Source organism: Sabethes cyaneus, chromosome 2 (genome assembly GCF_943734655.1).
Source record: "Sabethes cyaneus chromosome 2, idSabCyanKW18_F2, whole genome shotgun sequence".
In the NCBI taxonomy this organism is placed as follows: domain Eukaryota; kingdom Metazoa; phylum Arthropoda; class Insecta; order Diptera; family Culicidae; genus Sabethes; species Sabethes cyaneus.
The window spans coordinates 62,076,940-62,092,271 of record NC_071354.1 but is presented as its reverse complement, the minus strand read 5'-3'; the positions used below and the strand labels follow the sequence as shown (position 1 = coordinate 62,092,271).

The following is a 15,332-nucleotide window of genomic DNA, read 5'->3' as shown; positions in this document are numbered from 1 at the left end:
CATGATCGACCAGCACGAAACCCAGCCGCCGGAGAGTACCGTCGATCTTCTAGATCCGGGTGAGGATTGACTTACTCAGTACTTTCAGAGTAATAAATAAAAAGAGTAACGTGATGCCTCGCCAGTAACCGCATTCACTAAGGTTTTCTTTTTTAGGGACTTTTACCAATAGCCCTGCATCCAGTCCACCCGGCTGTAATACATATCCCTGGCGCTGAAAGGTCCAGACTCTCTTGTCCCGCCCGCTCGCTTAACAGTTTGGCGTTTCGTTGACGGGCAGCTGTCTTAGCCGATCTGTCTCGCGCTGGCTCAATGCCGGCTTTCGCCTCTCTCCGCTCGTCGATCTTCCTCCAAGTTTCATCCGAAATCCACCTCCTCCGCCCGCTGCGCGCTTTGCCGAGGGTTTCGTCACTGATCGTGATGAAGGCGTTCTTGATGCTGGTCCATTGCTCTTCGACGGTTCCACCATGTGGCAACTCCTAGTCCCGAGCCTCGGAGTTCGACAAAGGCCCTTTTTACTTCAGGATTCTCCAATCAGCGGACGTCGTGACGGCACCCAACTTTCTCCTCTCGTCATTGGGCATGTGCGACGCGCAAACGTATCTGAGCGATAATCTTCGCCTTTTTCGGCTGATGCAAATGTGGTCGATTTGGTTTTCTGTTCGGTCGTCGCGGGAAACCCACGTGACATTATGTGCAGGCAGGGCTGCCCTGCACTCAGTGCACCTATTTTGCTTATTTAACAGTAATACCTCAACCAAGCAAAATATTATGTATGGGACATTTATAGAGTCAATTATTATCCATAAGATTGCAGAATTAAGTATTGCTCTTTCTTAAGTATTTATGGCGCACTCCCAGTTCACACTGGGTGGTGCGCAGAGAGCACTCTTGGAGCACCGCCTAGTGTGAACTGGGAGTGCGCCGTATATACATAAGATAGAGTAATACTTAGTTCAGCAATTTTATGGATAATAATCAACTCTATAAGAGCCCCATACACAGCATTTTAGAATTTTGCTTGGTTCAGGTGTTACAGTTAAATAAGCAAAATAGGTGCACTGAGTGTAGGACAGCCCTGTGTGCTGGTCTATGGGGAAAGAACGATCCACCAACGACTATGTTGTTATTACCACAAAATTATGTAAACAGCTCCCCGTTTTCACTTATCTCTCCTAGGCCATGGCGTCCCATGATGCGTTCAAGGTTCGCAATGTTTGAAACAATCTTCGCGTTGAAATCGCCCAAGTGGATTTGGATATCCTCCTTCGGAATTTTCTCAACCACGCTGTTCAGCTGGCTGTAAAAGCTCTCTTTCTCCTGCAGGTCAGCATAATCTATTGGCGCATAGCACTAGATTGCTGTAAGGTTTCTCATTACAGCAATCGTGTTCTAAATATGGCAACTTCATAGATTTGCACATGTTCACCTTTTGCCAGGACCAAATCACCCCCCAAATCGGTCCGCGAGCTACACGGTCACGGATACGAAGGGCCGCAGTTTGGCGATCACTGAATTAGATGGGTAATTTGAGTTTATTCCCTGTTATTTGAAATTTGACGCCGCTTAATACAGAAATTGTCAATAAATGAACTCTCTAGTATATTGGCCTATTCCTTATGCCCCTACAGTGAACTGGCTAAAATGGATTCACTCGAATGAACGTAAGGTGACGTGACGTGACATAATCTAATAGGTTTTCTATCACCTCATTTCATATTCACCGTGAAGCTTGCTGTATAGAACTCTTTGCTATGACAATCATTATGTCTCATTGGTTATACTTTTATTAACACAGGGTGAAACTCCAAGAGATATCGCCATTCGCAAAAACCTGGTCGAAATCATCAACATCCTCAATACGCCAGTGCAGATCTCAGCGCGAAACGCTCGCGAGCGTAGCTCCAGCAGTTCTCACCGGAAAGACCACAGCGGAAAAGTTACGGGTGATAGATCGCACAGCAAAGAAGACCGGAAATCTCGAGAAAAATCGCGCGGGCGAAGCGGCGATCACGCTCCTCGGTACGATGTCGACCCACAGCACTGGTCTCCGTACGGATGTCACTACTTTCCAGATCCACGCAATTTCCCATCGCCAAAGCTGGAAACATTGCCCAAGGAACCGTTGGCTAAGGGCGAGCAGTACTTTCTCGATTTGGCTGGAAATATACGAAAGGGACCGGTAGGCGTTGGTAACACCTGCTACTGTGCCCCATTCTTCAAACATCTGGAACAACGTATGAACCAGAACCGGAAAAGTATCCGAAAGTATGTTCATCGCGCCACTGAGAAACTCGACAGTCGAATGACGGCGCTGGCAATGAAAACCGACGATCAAATCGAAGAGTTAACAAAGTATAATTGCTCTATTAACCAGTCAGTATTCTTTACTTAACATCTGTACTCTATTTCAGGACTATGATCGCCAGCCGTGTACAGTGCGAGAACAAACGATTACACTTGGAGCAGTGGTTGAAACGTGGCATAGCCGAACGCTCTACTGGTCCGCACAACACCAAAACCAAAAAAGACGAGGCCAACACCAACACTTTGACGCGTTGTCGCAGTCTAGAGCTACTGGATGGTACCGATGATATTCTCGGGGATCGAATAAAATCCTCAACGCCGCAGTTTTCGCGTAGCATAGACTATCTAGATGCTCAAGAACATCTGCCTGATCATAGGCGTCCAGAATACTCGGACCACTTTGAGAGTTCGAATAATTCCAATATAAAAAACCACTCGGAAGTAGACGAACCCAGTCGAAGGACGCATTTGAAAAAGTTTGACGCAGAACATCGGCAAATGAACGGAAGCAAGCGGTCGTCTTCGGTGAGTCATTCCGGCCGAGAAAGCTATTATTGCTCGGACAAAGATAACGATAAAGAGAAATCTCACGTACCCTATCAGGAACGGTTACCAACCAACGCGTATGGTGGTAATTCTTCCAAAGACGAGCGAATCGTTGCTTCATCAGCGGATTCGTCCAGCTACGATCACAAAAATGAGAAAATTAAAGTCACCGAACGGCTAGAAGAACTGCTGAGCAAAACTAAAAAAATTCTCGAGCTGGAGAAAATGAGCAAGAAAAAGCATAGTGATAATAAGTAAGGTTCAATTTTTTACCCTAGTACTAACATTTTTCACGAGTGCAGAAGTTACTGAAAGCACATTTCTTTTTGCAGGTATATTCTTGCTCTGGATAGACTTAAGGACATTCACAATTACGACAGTAGTTCTCAGGTGTATCAACAGGCTGCTTCGAAAAATGATTCTATGATTCACGGATATGATATCGCTCAGGAAATGGAGAAGATCACCCAATCGTTGCTACCGGCAGCGCCAGTTTCACCTGAAATTTCCAAAGATATAACCACACGAAAGGAACGCACCTGCAGAAATGGTAGCGGCGCACCTACTACGAGTGGACTCATTGTTGGAAGCTCTGAATCAACACCTCACTCTACAATGTCACCAAGCTCGTCATTGTTGGGAGGTAAAAGACACCCCAGTCACCTGATCAGTAACCATCCAGATGCTCATATGGCATCTACAAACTTTTTTGAAGCAATGTCGGAACTAGCGAGCAACCAGGACTCAGAACATGATATGCATGTGGACAGCGTAAATGCTCCGATGGTTAATGGGTTTTATGCCAACAATTGCTTTGAGGACATTCCTAGTTCATCCAACACCACCATTAAATCAGCTCCAAATCACAGTAGAAAGAAACAACAATCTCAGTTGGAGCATTTAAACGATAGTTGTAGTGATAGCGAAGATGATGATGACGATGATGACGAAATACCCGATAACGAAGCGGAAAGAAAGGACGAAGAAGCATGTGATCAAGAAGAAGATTGGGAATCAGACGATCAATGTGACCTTTCGGATATGGCAAACCTTGCCCAGCTTAAGGAATTGAAGAGCAGAATTCTAAACGGTACCAACTGGAGAAGCCAAGTGCTGCAAAAAAGTGTTCACGAACTGTTTCAAAAAGCTGCTGAAGGTAAGGACGAAGAACAGGACATACACCCGATAGAAACAGAAAATAATGAGGAGGATCCAACTGATACTGCAGAAACCAATCGTGTAAAGTACATTATTTCTAAACTTCAAAGTAGCTCTCTTCAACAAGTAGATCCACCCAAGGACCATAATTCCCACATACAAGATGAAAATTACTCAGATACTAGCGAAGAGGATGATCTAGACTGTGTGGATGGGCCGCCACCACTAGCCGAACGTCCTGTTACTGCTAAAAGTCTGATAGAAATGTACGAAAAAGCACTACCCAAGGTCGAAAACCAACCGGTAGCTGCAGTACGACAGCAGTTTTTCATACCAAAAGATGCATATTTCCATGAACTGCCAAACAAACCAAAACCTCCTCTAAAACCACCAGACCTGACCTCGCAGCTATCACATCCAGGCTTGCCAGCCGAACAAATGTCTCTATCAGCTCATGCCAGAAGCCGAAATCCACTTCCTTCCTATCTGAATGAGAATGAAATTTTCAATCCCAATCAAAATCAATATCCAACCATAAACAGTTTCCACAACAGACTGAATCCTTCCCATCAATCTACTCCAGCCCTATACTATCCATCCCAGTCGCCACCATTCGTAAACGGAAATGACTACATGTCCTCCTACCAGTCGCACTACGTACCGCAGATGCCATTGCAAGAAAAGCTACTCTCAAGTCGCAAATATATTAACCCATCGGCTTCCTTTGCTATCTCCGGTGGAAGCACAGGGACGCCTTCGCCCGAATTCCCATACCAGCTTAGCGCATCCAGCCAAACACAACATCCTGCGCAGCTCCATCTACCACAGCATCACCATCATCACCACCAGCAGCAGCAGCAATTCCGCAAATCGCAGGACAACCTCTCGAACGATGACTCCGGTTACATCAGTGCAAAAGTGAGCGAAATTCACGGGCCAGTGATACCACACACCGCCAACAGTGGCAGCCATTCGCCAATGCTTCAACATCCCCCGCCGATGGAGGTCATCCCGATGCCACGACAGTTTATACCTTACCATATAGGCAACGGAACGACCGGTCTACTGGATGGTGGTGCTATAGGGGGTCATACCAACGCGACCACCGGATCAACCTACGACGAACAGCAACACTACAACCTTGGTGCTTCGAGTTTAGTGTGAAATGTGTTAGCGAGTTAGTAATAATAGTTTTATTTAAATTTGTACAAAGTTTTAAGAAATGTTTTAACAAAAACCATTTTTAAATTATTGAACTGAAGCAGAATTTACAATTGAATTTAAAGTGATGAACGGGAGGATTATGTTAACACAGTGAATGTATACTATTTTAAAAGACCGCATCGTCTGTTTTAATCTGCGTTTTATCGGATATTTTATTATGACATGGTTCCACTCGCTGTGCATTTATAGTCCAAAGAGTGCAAGACCGATGTAAATAAATTTTTATCAAAGATAAAAAAGTAGTTTTGATGTACGTATGTAGGTAGGTAACTACCACCTATTGTCCAGCTCCTGGATAAAAGGCCAAAAGCGAATTGGTTGACAAGCAACATCGCTTACACGTACCAGGGATGTCTGCATACACTTCGTTTCAGGCGTATGTATCTTCAACTCAATTGCCACATAACACCTTCTGGCGTAATGCTGCTGCAGCTGCAGGCTGAAAAAATCGTCACGTTGCAAATGAGAAAGCTATATCTGATCATTGTTCCATACATTTCAATCATTTAGTTGGCTCCTTGAACGCTGCAACAGTTTGCAATCCGAAATTTACAGACCGGGATCTCTCAGGAGGAAATCGCAACGAAATTTCAACAAATTTAACCGACGATTGAAGCATCAGTCGATTTGGAAATGACTGTAGAGGTTGCTTTCTTATTTTACTTTTTCGGCTACAATCCGCTTATCGAATCTATGTCGAATTCAGGAGACGTCTCCGGTCTTGGTCTGCCGCTCTCCAGCCGCCCCTAACACGCTAGTTTTCTCGTCAACAGCGTTCATCCAACGGGTACGAGGGCTGCCTCGAAGTCTTCAGCCTCTGTCGGGTCTCTCATCCGGCATCCGTGCTACATGGCCAGCGCATTGTAGCCTGCCGTTTTTTAATCGTTCCACAATATCCGCATCTTTTTATATGTACTTGATATATTTCATGATTCATACCTCCTTCGTCTAATATGCCATCAAAAATTGATCGCAGGATCTTGCGCTCTAAAAGCGCCAAGAGCTCGTCGGTCGCTCTCTTTCAACGTCCACGCTTTATGGCCGTAGAGTACCACCGAAGTAATTAGCGTCTTATAGAGAGCGAGTTTTGTACGGAGTTGTAGACTACGGTACCTCAGCTGGCTACGCAATCCGTTTTTAGCCAGTAGGGAAATCTGCTATCAGATACCTGGGAAGACGACTCAGGTGGTGTGGCCACCAATGAGGCGTGAGGATGCCGACCCACTAACATCCTACTCGAGTCTCCAGCCTCAATCCTCCCTGGCACCACCTTATCGGTATTACTTCAGGGAGGGGCTATTGTTCTTAACGCACCCTCTTAGATAACTATTGGACTGGTGCCTGTCGACCTACCCGGATATTTCTGGGATAAGTCGATGCGTACACCGGCTTTCTGTTAGACCATGCCCGCTGCCATGTGGTCATCGAGGCCGATCTTGTAGTACTCCGTATGCCTATAGTTCCACGTTGGTTGAAGCACTCGCCGTACATGCGGGAAGTTGTAGACATCCTTGACTTCGCAGAGTTCTTGGTTGTACCTATAACCGAATACTGTAATGCAATGCTGGGCACTTTGTTCTAGCAATCAAACACGAGAATAGCATGGGCAACTAAAGCATCCAAATTAATTATTTGGCAGCGACATCCTCGAGAGATGAACGCACCAGCGAGCATGGTATAAAGACTTTAGACAATAGATGTTAGTGAAATCCTTAGCGATCCGGAACATGAAGCCTAGACTTCTGGAGACCTTCCCGATTGTAGGTATGTATGTATACCACTTCAAGGATTATGTATGCAGGAAGAATGACTGTAGAATCGAAATTGTTCACCGAGCAGCTTTCACGTACTACGTTCTTACTACATGAAGGACTAAAAGGGGTTGGGTGGCCTCGTAAGCAGAGGCACTTACGCACATTCCACGAATAGATAAGAATCCCTTCCAACATAAACATCCTGTAACTTGATCAACGATTTCGCCGTACAAACTGAACTTGCGTGATGCGGAAAGAGGAAAAAAGCGTGTTGAACTCCTATCGGGCCTTTAGAAAGGACCATCTCCACACGTCCGTTCTCCAGCCCTCCATTCGTTTAACATCCCTGATCTTTTGAACATCATATGAATACATAAATTAATATTTAGTCATAGCCATGTAAAACAAATAATAATAAAATGAATGAAATTCAATATTAAAGTAAAAACCCGAATTGATCCACCTAGCGGCGTGACCTAGCCTTTCTACTGCCGCAATAATCATTATTTAATTTCCCAGGTACATCTATAATTAACTTGACTATATTTTTAAATATCCGTTCCGTATTCCTCAAAATCCTCATTTGCCAGTAAAATTCACAACGTATTGCGTAGAATAATTATATTTTCTTTCCTTGGGTGCGTAAATACTTGTAAGCGTCATTTGTGTTACTTGATGAACACCTAATATTTACAATATATAATATACGTAATATTATATATTGTAAATATTTTATAATATTTACGTGATTTATAGAAAAATAATGTAGACACATTTGTTATTGTTTTGGTGGTTTGTTTTAGTTGGCAGTTGCAAGTGCGAATATTGCATTTTCCAATCGGATTTCTCTCTTAATCGTTAGGAAAACGAAATGTGAAACCGATTAAACACGCTAGGTCAGTACAAACGAATCGTGTTTATGTGCATTGTCTGCATAAACAAATGATGTCATGTTGAGAATGACATTTGAACCATTTTTAATTTGCACGTCGTGCAAACCAACGGGGTTCAAATTAAAAAGTGTTCAGATTAAAAATGGTCAAACGAACGGGGGTCCACGGTAGTTGTTCCAGCTCCTCGCGATCTCTGTCGTCCTTTTGGCGCTTTTTCTTCCTCAGGATCGTGGTCAAAACATTCCGCGCTCGTCGGTACTTGACCAAATTCTCTCTCGTGGATATGGCTAGATAATTTTTCCAAGCTCTTTTTTCCAATCTATCGCTTGTTGGCTTTCCCCGTCAAACCAATCATTTCATGTACTCGAGGTTTCCCCTCCTAGCGCCGCGGTTGCGGCCTAGTTAACGGACGAGCGTATCATACCCCATCCGTTTTCGAGGGTCGAAGCATCTAGCTCCACAGAGGAAGCCAGAGCTTCATCCAGTACGCGCGTAGTTTTCGGCAACTGGCGGATTTTATAGCTACCGAATATCTAACAGAGGAGGGCGACTTTGTCGTGAGGTATAAACCGTCGATAGTTTTGAGCGCACGTGTACTACTACTAGGTAATGGTCCAAGTCGATATCCGCGTCTCGGTATCCGCACGGCCCTCGATGAGAATATGGTCGATTTGGTTCGAAGTTCGTTGGTCAGGTGATCTCCAGGTGGCTTTGTGGGGAAAGAAAGTGCTTCTCACCACCAAGCATCGGGAAGCTGCAAAGTCGATACTTCGCTGGCCGTTATCGTTCGTGTCGGTGTGCATGCCATGGGTCGCGATCACCGGTCTATACATTGCTTCCCTGCCGACCTGGGCGTTCATACCCCCGATGACTATTTTGAGCAGCTGTCATACATTGCCTCCAGCTGCGCATAGAACGCTTCCTTCTCGTCGTCGGGTCTACCTTCGCGTGGACAATGTACGTTTATGATTATGTAATTAAAGAAACGGCCCCTTATCCTCAGCACGCACATACTTTCATTGATCGCTTTCCAGTCCATTCCGCGATCCTGCATTTTGCCCAACACTAGGAAGGTCGCTCCACCGCTCTGGAAAAATTGGGCTTTGTCGCCACGGGTCCTCCGCACCTTCTCGCTTTTGCGATAGATCTCCTGCAGTGCCACGATGCCTAACTTTCTAACTGATCGAGCAGCACCCTGTCGCCACCAACGAAATTTAGCGATCCGCAATTCCAGGTACCAAGTTCGCCTGCGGGGTCTGTTTTACGCAAACGAAACAAACGATTAAAATAACATATAATACTTACCTGCTACCAAGGCCGTGTGGCTCAGCCGACTCCACCTGGGAACCACGCGGCATCGCACCTCTTAGCTTAGCTACTCAATAGAGTATTACCGGGTATGGGCGCGTGGAGGCGCTAGGCAGGAGCTTGACTTTTTCCAAGAGCTTGTAGTCGAAAGATATAGGTTCTTTTTTTCATACGGTTTCTGCAACACCAGTCTGCAAAGCTATCTAATTGTTGTTGAAGAATGCGGGCATCGGCGATAGAGCTGATCCGATTGAAGATTTTCAAACCGTCTGCGAACGGAGAACATTCAATTTAAATTTCACATCATTGATGTATAGAAGGAATATCAACGGTTCTAGGCAGTTGCCTTGAGGAGTGCTCCAGGTGGAGCAGAAAATCCATCAGAAAAAATATCACCAATTTCTACTGCCAGACCCCAGTTAGTCGCCCAGTTAGCTTCGAGGTACGATGCTGGTCTGACAAGCCAATCGTCAGTAGATAGTCAGTAGGATTTTTGCACTAGCCCCGTAACTGTCCTGTACTCTAATAGCCGGCCGCGAAGTCTGTCGATAAAGAAGGGTCAAGTCTTTGAAAGACGTTTAAGCTCACAGCTTTGCTTTTTTTTCGGACACCCACGAGTAAGATATGAACATAATACTATCGAAGGCAGTTGTTAGGTCAAAATAAATTACATCAGTTTGTTCTTTTGCGGAACAAGAGCAAAATTGTTAACACGAAAGTTACAATTTGCTTTATTTACAGAACTGTTAAGTCTGTTCACAACTGAAGCTCTTGCTGTGCACAGCCATCTGCAGCTAGTCTTTGGGCATGTTGGCTAATGCTGGTGTGATAGAGAGGAATTCCCTTCAGAATCTGTGAACTTGATTCTGTTATTCTTACTACAACGTAATCACCGCTCACAATCGTCTTCCGACTCGGACCATGCAGATCGTCATAAGGAACATCGCCTGCCGGAATTACTACCTTTACATTGCCATCATTCCTACCGCATAGATCGTTTTTCGACCGTCTACTGTATCCTTCAATCAAAACGAGCTGTTCTAGCCCAACGTATTGTGCATTTAATTCGCCCGCTCCGGCTCGAAACGCTTGAATCATTTCACCAACCCTACGTTTTTTTACGTCTTCTGGCACATCATCTTTATAACGCCGATATGCAGTTGTTTTCTGCAGAAAAAAAGACATTATGAATATCAAGTATGATTTCACCTAAGCAGTATTTTTCTTTTTACCTCTCGCATGCTGTAGGCGAACAGAAATGCGTTATGATATTTTACAAGTCGAATTAACGAAATTGTTTCTGCGAAATCTTCGTTAGTTTCTCCACAAAAACCACAAATAAAATCGCTGGATAGTGTTACATCGGGAATTAACGCACGTATTTCACTGACTAGGCTAAGATATGCTGTAAGATCAAAAATAAGTGTACATAACATAAAACCGTTCATTTGCTCGATAGAATTACCTTCTCTAGTATATCCACGTCGCATGCGTTCTAACACTGTATTGCTACCCGATTGAGCAGGCAAATGTAAACTGCTGCACACATTTGGATATCGTGCTATAGTCTGCAGTACTTCTTTAGGAAAATCTTTAGGATGTGGTGAAGTAAACCTAATTCTCATATCGGGCACAGTTTCAGCTAGTTCGGTCAACAACTCCGAAAATCTGAGCCCGCCAATTTTGGTTTTGTATACAGTTTTAAACCCGTCTGCCAGTATGGTGGCTTGCTTTTCGCTGCCTTCCTGATTGCCACTCATATCCCTGTAACTATTTACGTTCTGACCCAAAAGTGTAACTTCCTTAATTCCTTTAGCTTGGAGATAAAGCACTTCTTCTTTGATCGAGCTTATTGGCCTCGATCGCTCCCTCCCCCGTGTGAACGGAACAACACAGAAAGCGCACATATTATCGCAACCACGCATTATAGATACGAATGAGGTTCTGGATTTTTTATCTAGTTTGAGAGGAATTATGTCTGCATAAGTCTCATCCATCGAGAGCATCACATTTATCGCTTTCTGGCCGGTTTGCCCAATAGATAGCAGCCGAGGTAGATCTTTATAACTATCAGGACCTGCAACTACATCAACCGCTCGCTCTTTTTCGATTAACTGATTCTTTAAACGCTCCGCCATGCAACCCAAAACGCCTACCAGCATAGGTTTATTTGATTCTTCTCGTTTATCCCTCATCTGTCTCAAGTGCTTCAATCGATTCCAAACCGTACCTTCTGCTCCATCCCTAATTGCACAGGTAACCAGCAGTACAATATCGGCATCATTTATGTTACCAACTCGCTGGTACTTGTGAGCTTTCAAAATCGACCACACGATTTCCATATCGTTGGTATTCATTTGACAACCATAAATTTCAAAGAATACTTTCTTACCTCCGCCGAGTGATGCATCCTTGGGTAAATATGGCAATTCCGCGTTTTGTTTAACATTGGGAATCTGCTTAGTGTCGGGCTTCGACTGTTGAATAAAATCCTGAAGCGTTGGTCCTTCAGGAAGCCTGATTTGATTGCCTTGAGAACTCGCTGGTCGACAAACAACGGAGTAACATGTACGATTTGCTCTCCGTAGAATTCCCTTAAATATGCCATGCCTCAGCATATTTATCATCTCACTAAAATAACAACCACACTCAGGCAAAGGATGTTTTTGGAACTCGATTAGCAGCAGCCCTTGTAGGGTAACAAAAATATGTTATAATAAATTTATCGTATGTTTAATGTTTACACAGATATTTTATTTATGTTCATTGTTTACATTTTATGAGCCAATGTCACTATCCAAACAAAAGGCTTTTACACTACCGCTGGACCGCTACACTGATTAAAACTATGTGTGCCTTTTTTAAGAGTGAGGACAATCTGCAGATCAGCTATCAGCTATGCTGCTCGCATTTATACACGCGAGTTCTTGTTCCATTCCATGTTCCAATTCCAAACTGTCAAAACTTGTGTGAAATAAAAACAAAATCAAAAATAGTTTCTTCTCGCATAAATACCAAACAAACCTCAGCAGCTTCGTGGTCACCAATTACACTCAACCCCCGCTAATATGAAAAACACCCCGATCAGATCAGGCGAATTCATTTTTAATCTGAATATTTGGTAACGCTATTAACTTTCACATACGCGCAAGGCGCGCACCCTATGACCTTGTTGTTTTGATTTGACGAAAACAAACGTTTTGAAAACATGTCGAATATGCGCGAATTCTGAACATCCAGATGTTAGAAGAGGAAATTTACTCGACAGTATCAACTAAAATGGTCTACTTTGAGTGTTGGAGAGAGATAAGTTGCATATGTGCTCTATTGCCAAAGCTGCAGAGCATTAAGGTTTTTTGCTTTTTTTTTTCAATTTGCCCGGTCAACTTAACCGTCAATTGTGTATGACGCTTGATCAATTTTTGATGTGAACTCATTCATACCAACGGGGTTCAGATTAAAAATATTCAGATTAAGGAAGGTCATTCCAACGGGGGTACACGGTATTACAGAAATAGTAGCATTACAACGCTACATCGATAACTTTCTTGAAGCTTCATTAAGGCACTCATACACACTTAAACGATTCGGTAAAATTTACCGAAATCTAAACACCTGAACGTTCATGTGGCTCATTTTATTCATATCAACCATTAGCCATAATGCATGTCAACTCAGCAATATTATGTATTTATGTATGTTATGTATGTATAGAAAAATATCACAAAGGATAATTATAAAATGTTAAAAATCTGCGTTTAAATGGAATAAAATAAATGTATAAACGTATAAAATAAATGGAAGTTACTTTGCGCATTTGACTTCAGCATTATTATACCCATTCTGTGTATAATTACATACCACAGATGCCATATAGTAAACTATAAAATACAGAGAAATATTCCCTGTTATTCATAAATTCATGAAATCTTCCAAATTTTCATGCCGCATGGTTGAAATGACAATTTAAAAAAAAAGGTAGATAAAACCGGGTCAAAATGGTAGACAAAATCGGGGGTACCTAAAATCGGGTGTAGATTAAACCAGGTGTAGATATAATCGGAATACCACTGTATCTCATTAAATTCTGTCTGCTGCGAATAGATTTTTATCACAGACGAGACACTCGCGATAATTCCATTGTCCAATAAAAAACCACTCATTTTTCAAAAAAGCATGTTTCGCAACATGGTTTCACCGCAGCGCGCGAGTGTTGCTTTGAGTTTTCAGTATAAAACCATTCAAATGTACAAAACCCTACAGCATAAAACCCTGCAAATGCTAGCTACTCCGCAACATGCATAACAGAGGACGGTAGTGTGCAAGCAAAATGTGTAGGACGATGGTTTTTTAAGAATTTTCTTCTATGTGTCATGTCAGTTCGTCAGTGCTTTTATCTTGACTTGACGCAGGTGTGCGCAAGGCAATGCGCTATATTTATTTGCGCAGTTTAATAGCAAATTTGTTTATTTAATCTGGATTGAAACTATATGGATGAATTTTTCGTGTTTATTTGCTCCAATCTGACAGATAAAATTCATTCAGTTTCCGATTGAACAAAATTCGCTAATAGAGCTATTAGAGTTGTTTACATTTTGCAGATTGGCCCTTTTGAAAGTTGGTGCCGAGTTTTACACTTGTTTCAGTTCTTCTGGCATCACTGGTTTGCACGAACACGTCCACCTTTTCGATAATCTAATCGAAATCGAAGATGTTGTGTCAAATCGAACTGTCAAATTCAATAATTCGCATTTTTGGCTGCCGAAGATCAAGATAGTCATTTTCGTCCTTAAAAAATATTGAGCATTGTGTAGTTGTTGATAAACGTTATTAAAAAGTGTGCTAGTGACTTAGTGTGTTGTAGAATTTCACATTAGAGGTGCTATGAGTCGTTGGGATCAGAAAACCGAAGGTACTGGTTTTGGAAGTCAGTAAGAGTTTCTATTTTTGGATCATTTTTGTCGTTATATCCTTTGTTCATACCGCCCCACAATGGTGCAAAAAAATCTGCAAATTTGATGATATTAAATAAAAAATCAATAAATCCCATTGAAACGTAGATATTTAATTTTGCCAGTTGTATTTGCCCCCCCAACTTTGCTATAGGGCTTCCGCGTTCCCGTCGGGATGGAACGGATAGGGTGGATCGGAATCGCAACAGGAGCAGATCCCGCAGCCGTTCTGCTTCGCCAGTTGCACGAAGGCTATTAGAATTGGACGAAGAACGACGATTGAAAGAAAAACAATTGCGAATGGCCTCAGCAGTGCATCAAAGGAATGATTTTAATTCCAGCGGAGATTCCAGTGAGGGTGAGGATGTTTTTATTCGCGAGCAGAGTTGTCGAGAAATGATTTTGCTAAGCGTATGGAGATTTTTTTGTCTTTGAAGGGTCCTCTTCGGAAGAAACTCAGCCAGCACCAGCAACAGTTTCAAAACTAGGGTTTGGCTTTAAAAAACCATCAGCTGAAGTCGCGAAACCGGTGGCCGGTCCCGGGCTTAAAATGCAAAAGTTTAAACCAACAGCAATCCAAATGTCGCTAAAAACGGCAGCTCCTAAAGAACCTCCAAAGCTGTTGAAACCAATAGCAAACGCATTTGCTGCAGACGATAGCGATGATGAGCCGGAGGAAATGCCTGCTGAATGCAGGATGCGAATGAGAAACATTGGTCGAGATACACCAACCTCTTCCGGTCCAAATTCTTTCGGGAAAACCAAGCACGGCTTTTGCGATTCTAAAAAAATGTTCGAAAAGAAAATGAACACCATGACTGATTAATGCAAATACTTGTCCCGTTCCTGTTGCGCATACAATGAGATTATCTTCACTTACGCCAAAAGTGGAGCTCAATCTACAATATTCTATTCTATGACTTTCGATTTTAGGTGTGTTCTACCTGTACTGGTCGGCGGACTTATTACTTACTGTTCCGTTTTGTTCACGTTGACATTAATAACGCATTCAGTCTATTCGAATAAAACTAATTAATAAACTACAAACGCTGCGGTATAGCAAAGTGCCGAAAATTACAGTTTATGTTTGAAATATCATATCCGATCAATCTAGATCCAAGTTTATTTAGCTATTGTACTCGATTGAGGGGACGTTTTTAAAAATAAATTTGACCCAAATTCATCGAGAT

The 15,332-nt window shown here is 42.8% G+C and overlaps 3 protein-coding genes across 3 annotated transcripts in view; 2 read left to right on the top strand and 1 right to left on the bottom strand.

The window, feature by feature from the left end:
* LOC128736995 (uncharacterized) overlaps positions 1–5,437 on the top strand; it is an 85,897-nt gene extending 80,460 nt beyond the window's left edge. Inside the window, exons 6-8 of the mRNA XM_053831530.1 lie at positions 1,799–2,355; positions 2,415–3,107; positions 3,186–5,437. Coding sequence (XP_053687505.1) covers positions 1,799–2,355; positions 2,415–3,107; positions 3,186–5,175 — 3,240 coding nt within the window. The 3' untranslated portion in view covers positions 5,176–5,437. The remainder of the gene's footprint in view (positions 1–1,798; positions 2,356–2,414; positions 3,108–3,185) is intronic.
* Positions 5,438–9,908: 4,471 nt separating this feature from the next.
* Positions 9,909–12,098, bottom strand: LOC128736997 (CDK5RAP1-like protein). The gene is made up of 4 exons (XM_053831532.1): positions 11,965–12,098; positions 10,656–11,879; positions 10,423–10,595; positions 9,909–10,357 (listed from the first exon to the last, which is right to left on the bottom strand). The coding sequence occupies exons 2-4, from the start codon at positions 11,815–11,817 to the stop codon at positions 9,947–9,949; spliced, it is 1,746 nt and encodes a 581-aa protein (XP_053687507.1). The 5' UTR covers positions 11,818–11,879; positions 11,965–12,098; the 3' UTR covers positions 9,909–9,946.
* Positions 12,099–13,963: 1,865 nt separating this feature from the next.
* LOC128737011 (PEST proteolytic signal-containing nuclear protein-like) lies at positions 13,964–15,190 on the top strand. The gene is made up of 3 exons (XM_053831554.1): positions 13,964–14,102; positions 14,297–14,500; positions 14,580–15,190. Exons 1-3 carry the CDS (start codon positions 14,075–14,077, stop codon positions 14,966–14,968), a joined length of 621 nt encoding a protein of 206 aa, XP_053687529.1. The 5' UTR covers positions 13,964–14,074; the 3' UTR covers positions 14,969–15,190.
* The last annotated feature ends 142 nt before the right edge of the window (positions 15,191–15,332 follow it).